Source organism: Electrona antarctica (assembly GCF_951216825.1).
Source record: "Electrona antarctica genome assembly, contig: scaffold_78, whole genome shotgun sequence".
Taxonomy (NCBI): domain Eukaryota; kingdom Metazoa; phylum Chordata; class Actinopteri; order Myctophiformes; family Myctophidae; genus Electrona; species Electrona antarctica.
Window position 1 is genome coordinate 295,709 of NW_027637964.1, and position 13,435 is coordinate 309,143.

General features: G+C 49.6%; 1 protein-coding gene across 1 annotated transcript in view; it reads left to right on the forward strand.

The window, feature by feature from the left end:
- Positions 1 to 13,435, forward strand: part of frmpd1b (FERM and PDZ domain containing 1b) — a gene marked incomplete at both ends in the record, with an annotated part of 71,278 nt that overhangs the window by 39,448 nt on the left and 18,395 nt on the right. The window contains 4 exons of the mRNA XM_079531407.1: positions 8,483 to 8,736; positions 9,592 to 9,989; positions 10,230 to 10,637; positions 12,816 to 13,271. Of these exons, the coding sequence (XP_079387533.1) occupies positions 8,483 to 8,736; positions 9,592 to 9,989; positions 10,230 to 10,637; positions 12,816 to 13,271 (1,516 nt within the window). The remainder of the gene's footprint in view (positions 1 to 8,482; positions 8,737 to 9,591; positions 9,990 to 10,229; positions 10,638 to 12,815; positions 13,272 to 13,435) is intronic.

Sequence of the window (13,435 nt, forward strand, 5' to 3'; positions counted from 1 at the left end):
AGACCCATGACAGCTGGTTATAGCATGTCTTAAGGGTTAGGGTTAGGGTTAGGACAGGTTAAATATGTGGGTGTAGACCCATGACAGCTGGTTATAGCATGTCTTAAGGGTTAGGGTTAGGGTTAGGACAGGTTAAATATGTGGGTGTAGACCCATGACAGCTGGTTATAGCATGTCTTAAGGACAGGTTAAATATGTGGGTGTAGACCCATGACAGCTGGTTATAGCATGTCTTAAGGACAGGTTAAATATGTGGGTGTAGACCCATGACAGCTGGTTATAGCATGTCTTAAGGACAGGTTAAATATGTGGGTGTAGACCCATGACAGCTGGTTATAGCATGTCTTAAGGACAGGTTAAATATGTGGGTGTAGACCCATGACAGCTGGTTATAGCATGTCTTAAGGACAGGTTAAATATGTGGGTGTAGACCCATGACAGCTGGTTATAGCATGTCTTAAGGACAGGTTAAATATGTGGGTGTAGACCCATGACAGCTGGTTATAGCATGTCTTAAGGACATTAAATATGTGGGTGTAGACCCATGACAGCTGGTTATAGCATGTCTTAATGACAGGGACAGGTTAAATATGTGGGTGTAGACCCATGACAGCTGGTTATAGCATGTCTTAAGGGTTAGGGTTAGGGTTAGGGTTAGGACAGGTTAAATATGTGGGTGTAGACCCATGACAGCTGGTTATAGCATGTCTTAAGGACATTAAATATGTGGGTGTAGACCCATGACAGCTGGTTATAGCATGTCTTAAGGGTTAGGGTTAGGGTTAGGGTTAGGACAGGTTAAATATGTGGGTGTAGACCCATGACAGCTGGTTATAGCATGTCTTAAGGACAATGACAGGGACAGGTTAAATATGTGGGTGTAGACCCATGACAGCTGGTTATAGCATGTCTTAATGACAGGGACAGGTTAAATATGTGGGTGTGGACCCATGACAGCTGGTTATAGCATGTCTTATAGCAGGTCTATGTGGGTGTAGACCCATGACAGCTGGTTATAGCATGTCTTAAGGGACAGGTTAAATATGTGGGTGTAGACCCATGACAGCTGGTTATAGCATGTCTTAATGACAGGGACAGGTTAAATATGTGGGTGTGGACCCATGACAGCTGGTTATAGCATGTCTTAAGGACAGGGACAGGTTAAATATGTGGGTGTAGACCCATGACAGCTGGTTATAGCATGTCTTAAGGACAGGGACAGGTTAAATATGTGGGTGTAGACCCATGACAGCTGGTTATAGCATGTCTTAAGGTCTCGGTGTAGACCCATGACAGCTGGTTATAGCATGTCTTAAGGTCTCGGTGTAGACCCATGACAGCTGGTTATAGCATGTCTTAAGGTCTCGGTGTAGACCCATGACAGCTGGTTATAGCATGTCTTAAGGTCTCGGTGTAGACCCATGACAGCTGGTTATAGCATGTCTTAAGGACATTAAATATGTGGGTGTAGACCCATGACAGCTGGTTATAGCATGTCTTAAGGTCTCGGTGTAGACCCATGACAGCTGGTTATAGCATGTCTTAAGGTCTCGGTGTAGACCCATGACAGCTGGTTATAGCATGTCTTAAGGTCTCGGTGTAGACCCATGACAGCTGGTTATAGCATGTCTTAAGGTCTCGGTGTAGACCCATGACAGCTGGTTATAGCATGTCTTAAGGTCTCGGTGTGGACCCATGACAGCTGGTTATAGCATGTCTTAAGGTCTCGGTGTAGACCCATGACAGCTGGTTATAGCATGTCTTAAGGTCTCGGTGTAGACCCATGACAGCTGGTTATAGCATGTCTTAAGGTCTCGGTGTGGACCCATGACAGCTGGTTATAGCATGTCTTAAGGTCTCGGTGTGGACCCATGACAGCTGGTTATAGCATGTCTTAAGGTCTCGGTATAGACCCATGACAGCTGGTTATAGCATGTCTTAAGGACACGAGAGGCTATTCCATCTGGCCCTGCGGCTTTATGAGCATTAACTTTTCCAAACGCTTTACTCACAGTCCTCTGCGTCACCTGTAGGTCCACCGCCTCAGGTGAGCTCTGCGCCGTTGTAGCTGGGTCCGTGTTGTGAGCCTCGAAGCGGGCAAAAAAGTTATTCAGCTCGTCCGGTAAAGACGCGGAGGTGTCCGTGATAGTACCTGACTTGGGTTTATAGCCCGTCACTGCCTGCAGTCCGCTCCACATTCGCCGCGAGTCACAGCCGCTGTAGTTGTGTTCCAGTTTGTCCCTGTACTGTCCCTTTGCAGCTTTGATAGCTTTTCTCAGTTCGTACCTGGATCGTTTGTAGCGTTCGGCGTCCCTGGATTTGAAGGCGATGGTGCGCTCCCTCAGTTTAATGCGTATATCATTGTTAATCCATGGCTTCATATAAGCCTTGTTGCATCCTTTAATAACCCTAGACATATAAGCCTTGTTGCATCCTTTAATAACCCTAGACATATAAGCCTTGTTGTATCCTTTAATAACCCTAGACATATAAGCCTTGTTGTATCCTTTAATAACCCTAGACATATAAGCCTTGTTGTATCCTTTAATAACCCTAGACATATAAACCTTGTTGTATCCTTTAATAACCCTAGACATATAAACCTTGTTGTATCCTTTAATAACCCTAGACATATAAGCCTTGTTGTATCCTTTAATAACCCTAGACATATAAACCTTGTTGTATCTTTTAATAACCCTAGACATATAAGCCTTGTTGTATCCTTTAATAACCCCTAGACATATAAGCCTTGTTGTATCCTTTAATAACCCTAGACATATAAGCCTTGTTGTATCCTTTAATAACCCTAGACATATAAGCCTTGTTGTATCCTTTAATAACCCTAGACATATAAGCCTTGTTGTATCCTTTAATAACCCTAGACATATAAGCCTTGTTGTATCCTTTAATAACCCCTAGACATATAAACCTTGTTGTATCCTTTAATAACCCTAGACATATAAGCCTTGTTGTATCCTTTAATAACCCTAGACATATAAGCCTTGTTGTATCCTTTAATAACCCCTAGACATATAAACCTTGTTGTATCCTTTAATAACCCTAGACATATAAGCCTTGTTGTATCCTTTAATAACCCTAGACATATAAGCCTTGTTGTATCCTTTAATAACCCTAGACATATAAGCCTTGTTGTATCCTTTAATAACCCTAGACATATAAGCCTTGTTGTATCCTTTAATAACCCTAGACATATAAGCCTTGTTGTATCCTTTAATAACCCTAGACATATAAGCCTTGTTGTATCCTTTAATAACCCTAGACATATAAGCCTTGTTGTATCCTTTAATAACCCTAGACATATAAGCCTTGTTGTATCCTTTAATAACCCTAGACATATAAGCCTTGTTGTATCCTTTAATAACCCTAGACATATAAGCCTTGTTGTATCCTTTAATAACCCTAGACATATAAGCCTTGTTGCATCCTTTAATAACCCTAGACATATAAGCCTTGTTGCATCCTTTAATAACCCTAGACATATAAGCCTTGTTGTATCCTTTAATAACCCCTAGACATACTACGACACTCAGGGTGCTCTACACATATAGAGTCCCTAGTGTTGACTTGTTAGACCATGAATGTTTCACAGCTCCATGGACAGAGTGTGCACCGTATGACAGACGGAGACACAATGCCAATGAGCTCAAATCACAGCTGCGCTTAAGTAGGCTTCCACAGGCTGGCCCTCTGCTTGATGATAGGCTCACTGTGACGAGGTGGGCAGGTGGATGGTTCTCCGCCTCCGAGCACCGCAGCCAGACCTGTGAACTTCAATCAGCACTCTATACCATACAACAGCATGTGACTGACAAATACCCGTATTACCATAACAAGTAAGACGCGCGAACGCGGGAAGCGAACGCAGCTCGTAAATTGCAATAACAACAATTAGAATAAATTATGTACTTTTTTAAGGGTTTTTTTAAGTTCCATTTTTTTTGTTTAAGATTTTTTTTAAGATTTTTTTGAAGTTAAGTTTTTTTTTAAGTTTTCTTTTTAACTTTTTTTGTTTTTTTTTAAAGTTTTTTCTTTTTAACTTTCTTTTTTAAGTTAAGTTTTTTTTTAAGTTAAGTTTTTTTAAGTTAAGTTTTTTTTAACGTTTTTCTTTTTACGGTTTTTTTTTAAGTTAAGTTTTTTTTAAGTTAAGTTTTTTTTTTAAGTTAAGTTGTGTGTGTGTGTGTGTGTGTGTGTGTGTGTGCGCGTGCATGTGTGTGTGTGTTTTTGTGTGTGATACAGCTGCGCCCTCTGGTGGTGGGCGGGTGGTGTTACAGCGTGACACACACACACACAGACACACAGACATGATCTGCTGGGTCTCATAGTAAATGCTCACTGCGTTCGCAATCACTGCGTTCGCAATCACTGTATACTATACATATACATATACATATACATATACATATACATATACATATACATACAATCACCGATTATGTAACAACCTTAATGTGAGATGTTCTAGCACTGGCGAGCAGTACTGTGAGGTAACCAAGTGTCATTTATGAGGAAACAGACACCACCTCCCTTTGACTTGCCCGTGACCGTCCTGGAACGGTCTGTGCGGAACACAGAAAACCCCTCCGGTTGTATCGCCCTGTCGGGTGTGTTTGGGCTCAACCACGACTCTGTGAAGCAGAACACGTAGCAGTTCTTTATGTCCCGTTGTGAAGGTAAACGGCTGTGGAGGTCATCCAGCTTGTTCTTTATGTCCCGTTGTGAAGGTAAACGGCTGTGGAGGTCATCCAGCTTGTTCTTTATGTCCCGTTGTGAAGGTAAACGGCTGTGGAGGTCATCCAGCTTGTTCTTTATGTCCCGTTGTGAAGGTAAACGGCTGTGGAGGTCATCCAGCTTGTTCTTTATGTCCCGTTGTGAAGGTAAACGGCTGTGGAGGTCATCCAGCTTGTTCTTTATGTCCCGTTGTGAAGGTAAACGGCTGTGGAGGTCATCCAGCTTGTTCTTTATGTCCCGTTGTGAAGGTAAATGGCTGTGGAGGTCATCCAGCTTGTTCTTTATGTCCCGTTGTGAAGGTAAATGGCTGTGGAGGTCATCCAGCTTGTTCTTTATGTCCCGTTGTGAAGGTAAATGGCTGTGGAGGTCATCCAGCTTGTTCTTTATGTCCCGTTGTGAAGGTAAATGGCTGTGGAGGTCATCCAGCTTGTTCTTTATGTCCCGTTGTGAAGGTAAATGGCTGTGGAGGTCATCCAGCTTGTTCTTTATGTCCCGTTGTGAAGGTAAATGGCTGTGGAGGTCATCCAGCTTGTTCTTTATGTCCCGTTGTGAAGGTAAATGGCTGTGGAGGTCATCCAGCTTGTTCTTTATGTCCCGTTGTGAAGGTAAATGGCTGTGGAGGTCATCCAGCTTGTTCTTTATGTCCCGTTGTGAAGGTAAATGGCTGTGGAGGTCATCCAGCTTGTTCTTTATGTCCCGTTGTGAAGGTAAACGGCTGTGGAGGTCATCCAGCTTGTTCTTTATGTCCCGTTGTGAAGGTAAACGGCTGTGGAGGTCATCCAGCTTGTTCTTTATGTCCCGTTGTGAAGGTAAATGGCTGTGGAGGTCATCCAGCTTGTTCTTTATGTCCCGTTGTGAAGGTAAATGGCTGTGGAGGTCATCCAGCTTGTTCTTTATGTCCCGTTGTGAAGGTAAATGGCTGTGGAGGTCATCCAGCTTGTTCTTTATGTCCCGTTGTGAAGGTAAACGGCTGTGGAGGTCATCCAGCTTGTTCTTTATGTCCCGTTGTGAAGGTAAATGGCTGTGGAGGTCATCCAGCTTGTTCTTTATGTCCCGTTGTGAAGGTAAATGGCTGTGGAGGTCATCCAGCTTGTTCTTTATGTCCCGTTGTGAAGGTAAATGGCTGTGGAGGTCATCCAGCTTGTTCTTTATGTCCCGTTGTGAAGGTAAACGGCTGTGGAGGTCATCCAGCTTGTTCTTTATGTCCCGTTGTGAAGGTAAATGGCTGTGGAGGTCATCCAGCTTGTTCTTTATGTCCCGTTGTGAAGGTAAACGGCTGTGGAGGTCATCCAGCTTGTTCTTTATGTCCCGTTGTGAAGGTAAACGGCTGTGGAGGTCATCCAGCTTGTTCTTTATGTCCCGTTGTGAAGGTAAACGGCTGTGGAGGTCATCCAGCTTGTTCTTTATGTCCCGTTGTGAAGGTAAACGGCTGTGGAGGTCATCCAGCTTGTTCTTTATGTCCCGTTGTGAAGGTAAATGGCTGTGGAGGTCATCCAGCTTGTTCTTTATGTCCCGTTGTGAAGGTAAATGGCTGTGGAGGTCATCCAGCTTGTTCTTTATGTCCCGTTGTGAAGGTAAATGGCTGTGGAGGTCATCCAGCTTGTTCTTTATGTCCCGTTGTGAAGGTAAACGGCTGTGGAGGTCATCCAGCTTGTTCTTTATGTCCCGTTGTGAAGGTAAATGGCTGTGGAGGTCATCCAGCTTGTTCTTTATGTCCCGTTGTGAAGGTAAACGGCTGTGGAGGTCATCCAGCTTGTTCTTTATGTCCCGTTGTGAAGGTAAACGGCTGTGGAGGTCATCCAGCTTGTTCTTTATGTCCCGTTGTGAAGGTAAACGGCTGTGGAGGTCATCCAGCTTGTTCTTTATGTCCCGTTGTGAAGGTAAACGGCTGTGGAGGTCATCCAGCTTGTTCTTTATGTCCCGTTGTGAAGGTAAATGGCTGTGGAGGTCATCCAGCTTGTTCTTTATGTCCCGTTGTGAAGGTAAATGGCTGTGGAGGTCATCCAGCTTGTTCTTTATGTCCCGTTGTGAAGGTAAACGGCTGTGGAGGTCATCCAGCTTGTTCTTTATGTCCCGTTGTGAAGGTAAATGGCTGTGGAGGTCATCCAGCTTGTTCTTTATGTCCCGTTGTGAAGGTAAATGGCTGTGGAGGTCATCCAGCTTGTTCTTTATGTCCCGTTGTGAAGGTAAACGGCTGTGGAGGTCATCCAGCTTGTTCTCGTGGAGAGACTGAACGTTAGCGAGCAACAACCTGGGGATCGGGGGTCTGGGGGGGGGGGGGGGTCTGGGGGGGGGGGGGGGGGGGGGTCGGGGATCGGGGGTCTGGGGGGCCGGGGGTCTGGGGGGGGGGGGGGGGGGTCGGGGATCGGGGGTCTGGGGGGCCGGGGTCTGGGGGGGGGGGGGGGGGGTCGGGGATCGGGGGTCTGGGGGGCCGGGGTCTGGGGGGGGGGGGGGGGGGGGGCGGGGATCGGGGGGGGGGGGGGGCGGGGTCTGGGGGGGGGGGGGTTCGGGGGTCTGGGGGGGGGGGTCGGGGATCGGGGGTCTGGGGGGCCGGGGGTCTGGGGGGTGGGGGGGGGGGGCGGGGATCGGGGGTGTGGGGGGCCGGGGTCTGGGGGGGGGGGGGTTCGGGGGTCTGGGGGGGGGGGGGTCGGGGATCGGGGGTCTGGGGGGCCGGGGGTCTGGGGGGGGGGGGGGGGGGGGGGGGGGGGGCGGGGATCGGGGGTGTGGTAGGTCGTCCTCGTAACCTCACTAGGACGCCTCCTCGCTTCCCCCGTCTGTGTTTGTTGCTGCTCCGTGGCGGGGTGTCCGCGTTGTTGTTGTTGTTGTTGTTGTTGTTGTTGTTGTAAAGTTCTCTCGGTAAATACCGCGGCTTCCAATCGCTGGGAACATCCGTTCTTATGTCCAGTAGTGTCTTGCGGTCATAAACAACAGTGCACGACGTACTTTGTGTAAAGACAGAGACATATAACATGAAGACAAACAATAAGACGAGAGCTGCTCTGAGCGTGTCGCCATACTACGGCGCCATCGTGCCAGGGTCTTATTAAACATACACAGTACATACCCTGCCCTCCCACTCTGGGCTCTTTGGTGTAGAGCACATTAAAACCTTCTACAGAAACCTAGGTGTTTGTAAAGACGATTTTAAACTAGTTATGGTAACAACTGATGAGGTACTTAAGAAACTGAGTGCCCTCCAACCCCACAAGGCCACTGGCCATGACAATATTGGCCAAAGTAACCCCCCTGCACAAGAAAGGGAGTAAATTAGACCCTGGCAACTACCGCCCAATTTCTATTCTAAGCTCCATCTCGAAAGTGATGGAAAAAATAGTCTATGAACAGGTTGAAAAGTATCTTGCCACAAATAAATTAATGTACGAGTTCCAATCTGGCTTCAGAACGTCCCACTCCACTGACACATGCCTCCTCTATTTGAGCGACCTCATCAAACATGAGGTGGATGCTGGCAAATACTGCGGCATGGTCATGCTGGACCTCCAAAAGGCTTTTGACACCGTGAACCACTCCATACTGGTTAACAAGCTAAAAGCAATTGGTTTTGATAGCACATCAGTGAGCTGGATGCAATCCTACCTGGAGGGGAGAGAACAGATGGTGGAGGTGAACGGAACACTGCCCCCCCACCCCCACCGCCCCGCCCCCCTCCCAGTGAATTTGTTGTAATTTGTTGTAATTTGTTGTAATTTGTTGTAATTCTGTCGTAAAGCAGGTTGTCTCCGTCGCAGAGCAACAACAGGAAGTCGCAGAGCAACAACAGGAAGAAGAGGAAGGTTCCTCCCAAGGTCCCTCTGAGGTCCAGCTCCATCAGGGCGGACCACGCCCCCTTCTTAACCCCTTCGCCGCCAAACCCCGCCACCGCGGCTCTGCTGGTCAGAGAGGTTGCGGTCAGGGACTCGGAGGAGTCGGAGGACGAGTTCTTTGACGCCCAGGACACCATGACGCCCCCGGTTCCTCACCTCACAGGTTGGTGGCGTTTTTTTAAAGATATTTTTTGGCTTTTTCTGCCTTTATTGATAGGTTGAAAGTCATCTGACAGGAAATGGGGAGAGAGAGATGGGGAGGAAGACATGCGGAAAAGGCCGTCGGGATCGGCAGTCGAAACCCACGGCACGCCGTCAGCCTGGCTCAGCAGCCTCTAGGGGCCCGGACGGTTGAGCTAACCGTCAGCTTGGCTCAGCAGGCTCTAGGGGCCCAGACGGTTGAGCTAACCGTCAGCCTGGCTCAGCAGCCTCTAGGGGCCCGGACGGTTGAGCTAACCGTCAGCCTGGCTCAGCAGCCTCTAGGGGCCCAGACGGTTGAGCTAACCGTCAGCCTGGCTCAGCAGCCTCTAGAGGCCCAGACGGTTGAGCTAACCGTCAGCTCAACTAGTCAACAGCAATAGAAGTGAAAGCCCTACTTGGCTCAGATCTGAACCCATTTTGATCTGACGTTTAGGGACCCGTTGCGACCGCATCGTGCCCTTCATGCTGACCTACGGTCCACCCAGGCAGGGTTTGAACCCTTCATGCTGACCTACGGTCCACCCAGGCAGGGTTCAAACCCTTCATGCTGACCTACGGTCCACCCAGGCAGGGTTTGAACCCTTCATGCTGACCTACGGTCCACCCAGGCAGGGTTCGAACCCACAACCTTCAGCATGAGAGGCATACGCTCTGACCACTAGACTAGAGGGCAGCAGATACATGTAGATGTTACTAAACACTGTCTGTCTGTCTGTCTGTCTGTCTGTCTGTCTGTCTGTCTGTCTGTCTGTCTGTCTGTCTGTCTGTCTGTCTGTCTGTCTGTCTGTCTGTCTGTCTGTCTGTCTGTCTGTCTCAGAAACGGAGCTGGCAGACCGGCAGAACGCCAACCGTCTGAGTGGCAGCTGGAACGGCCTTCCTTCGGCGTCGCTCGTTAAAACACCTGGCGACACGTCGCTCGTTAAAACACCTGGCGACACGTCGCTCGTTAAAACACCTGGCGACACGTCGCTCGTTAAAACACCTGGCGACACGTCTGAGAGCAAGAAGAAGGAAGCACAGACGCTTAGACCCGCCTCCACGCAGAGGACCAGCCAACCACAGAGCTCCGCCACAACGAGGACCAGCCCACCACCGCCGCAGACGACCTCCCAGAAGCCTGAAGCGAAGCCCCCCCCCACCAAGCCGCCGCTGGCCCCCAAGCCCCTGCTTCCCCCAAAGCCCCTGCTGATCCCCCCCAGGTCTCCCCAGAGGAAGGTCATCCCCCCTCCGCCCGGGGGGTCTCCCCAGAGGAAGGTCATCCCCCCTCCGCCCGGGGGGTCTCCCCAGAGGAAGGTCATCCCCCCTCCGCCTGGGGGGTCTCCCCAGAGGAAGGTCATCCCCCCTCCGCCCGGGGGGTCTCCCCAGAGGAAGGTCATCCCCCCTCCGCCAGGGGGGTCTCCCCAGCGGAAGGTCATCCCCCCTCCGCCAGGGGGGTCTCCCCAGCGGACCCCCCCCAGGTCGTACGCCCACTGCAACGGGGACGTTCCCTCGGGCTCGGACCTCCTGGAGATGGAGCCCGACACCATGGAGGTGAAGTCTGTGACGTCGGGAGGACTTCCTCCTCTGGCATCGCCGCTCATCACCGCCGTGAGACGCAGCCAGCAGGCCGCGGCCGCGGCCGCTCCCCAAACCCCCCCCACGCACCCCCACCCCCAGGAGAAGAAGAGCAGGACGGTAGAAAACGGCCCCAAAAAGCAGGACAATGGACCCAGAGTGGCGAACAACAACCACAACGCAGACCTCCTCCTTCTCGCTGACAAGATGGTGGACGAGGCGACGACGGTGACCAACGGGGTCTCCTCTCCATGGCCCAGGGAGCAGGTCAGTAAGGCTGTGGTCTCCTCTCCATGGCCCAGGGAGCAGGTCAGTAAGGCTGTGGTCTCTCCTCTCCATGGCCCAGGGAGCAGGTCAGTAAGGCTGTGGTCTCTCCTCTCCATGGCCCAGGGAGCAGGTCAGTAAGGCTGTGGTCTCTCCTCTCCATGGCCCAGGGAGCAGGTCAGTAAGGCTGTGGTCTCTCCTCTCCATGGCCCAGGGAGCAGGTCAGTAAGGCTGTGGTCTCTCCTCTCCATGGCCCAGGGAGCAGGTCAGTAGGGCTGTGGTCTCCTCTCCATGGCCCAGGGAGCAGGTCAGTAAGGCTGTGGTCTCTCCTCTCCATGGCCCAGGGAGCAGGTCAGTAAGGCTGTGGTCTCTCCTCTCCATGGCCCAGGGAGCAGGTCAGTAAGGCTGTGGTCTCCTCTCCATGGCCCAGGGAGCAGGTCAGTAAGGCTGTGGTCTCTCCTCTCCATGGCCCAGGGAGCAGGTCAGTAAGGCTGTGGTCTCTCCTCTCCATGGTCCAGGGAGCAGGTCAGTAAGGCTGTGGTCTCTCCTCTCCATGGCCCAGGGAGCAGGTCAGTAGGGCTGTGGTCTCCTCTCCATGGCCCAGGGAGCAGGTCAGTAGGGCTGTGGTCTCTCCTCTCCATGGCCCAGGGAGCAGGTCAGTAAGGCTGTGGTCTCTCCTCTCCATGGCCCAGGGAGCAGGTCAGTAGGGCTGTGGTCTCTCCTCTCCATGGCCCAGGGAGCAGGTCAGTAGGGCTGGGGTCTCTCCTCTCCATGGCCCAGGGAGCAGGTCAGTAGGGCTGTGGTCTCTCCTCTCCATGGCCCAGGGAGCAGGTCAGTAGGGCTGTGGTCTCTCCTCTCCATGGCCCAGGGAGCAGGTCAGTAAGGCTGTGAATCTGTGGCTGTCCCACCGTTCCATTCCATTCCGATTCCGATTCTTTGGGGGTCACGATTCCATTCAAAATTCTTTTTTCGATTCAACTCGATTCTCAATCCAAAAACGATTCTCTATTCAAAATGATTCTCGATTCAATAAATAGGATTTCATCACAATCTACTCCAGTCTGAAGTGACTACAGTAACTTGAAAATGACTGAAGACATGATGTTTACTGTGATTAGAGTCAGTAAATGACTGAAGACATGATGTTTACTGTGGTTAGAGTCAGTAAATGACTGAAGACATGATGTTTACTGTGGCTAGAGTCAGTAAATGACTGAAGACATGATGTTTACTGTGGTTAGAGTCAGTAAATGACTGAAGACATGATGTTTACTGTGATTAGAGTCAGTAAATGACTGAAGACATGATGTTTACTGTGATTAGGGTCAGTAAATGACTGAAGACATGATGTTTACTGTGATTAGGGTCAGTAAATGACTGAAGACATGATGTTTACTGTGATTAGGGTCAGTAAATGACTGAAGACATGATGTTTACTGTGATTAGGGTCAGTAAATGACTGAAGACATGATGTTTACTGTGATTAGGGTCAGTAAATGACTGAAGACATGATGTTTACTGTGATTAGGGTCAGTAAATGACTGAAGACATGATGTTTACTGTGATTAGGGTCAGTAAATGACTGAAGACATGATGTTTACTGTGATTAGGGTCAGTAAATGACTGAAGACATGATGTTTACTGTGATTAGGGTCAGTAAATGACTGAAGACATGATGTTTACTGTGATTAGGGTCAGTAAATGACTGAAGACATGATGTTTACTGTGATTAGGGTCAGTAAATGACTGAAGACATGATGTTTACTGTGATTAGGGTCAGTAAATGACTGAAGACATGATGTTTACTGTGATTAGGGTCAGTAAATGACTGAAGACATGATGTTTACTGTGATTAGAGTCAGTAAATGACTGAAGACATGATGTTTACTGTGATTAGGGTCAGTAAATGACTGAAGACATGATGTTTACTGTGATTAGGGTCAGTAAATGACTGAAGACATGATGTTTACTGTGATTAGGGTCAGTAAATGACTGAAGACATGATGTTTACTGTGATTAGGGTCAGTAAATGACTGAAGACATGATGTTTACTGTGATTAGGGTGAGCTTACATTTCATATCACAAACACTGTGTAGTGAAAACTCATGTAACTGTAACCAGAAAAAAAAAGAAAAAAAACATTTTTTGGAAATTATGAATCGATTTTCAATCGTTCATAATGGGATTCTAATTCGAATGGATTTGTTTTGACACCCCTACAGGTCAGATCCTCCCGGTCAGGAGGTCAGGAGGTCAGACCCTCCCGGTCAGGAGGTCAGGAGGTCAGACCCTCCCGGTCAGGAGGTCAGGAGGTCAGACCCTCCCGGTCAGCGGTGGGTCAGGAGACCAGAGCCAGCGTCATAGCTCCGTCTCTGCCCTCCATTCCTCGCTCCAGCTCGGGCACGGCTCTGGGCCTGAACCTCCCTCCTCCTCCTCCTCCTCCCAGACCAGCGTTGGGGAACACCAGCGCCACCAGCAGCCTCCTCCATCCTCTGTCGCTCCCCGCCAGCTCCCCCCTGGCCTCCCCCAGCGGAGACACGCTCCTCCATCCTCTGTCGCTCCCCGCCAGCTCCCCCCTGGCCTCCCCCAGCGGAGACACGCTCCTCCATCCTCTGTCGCTCCCCGCCAGCTCCCCCCTGGCCTCCCCCAGCGGAGACACGCTCCACGGCTTCTTCAAGGTACGTCGTCGCATCGCCATAAAGATATTGTCGTCGAGACGATACGATGTCTAGATATTTCAGAGATCCGGTAATCAAAGTAAAAAGAAATCCTCTCAGTCTGGACAAAATTGTATTATTTTGTTTCTCAACTGATTCTGACAGGCCATTAGGTCTACTAGTCA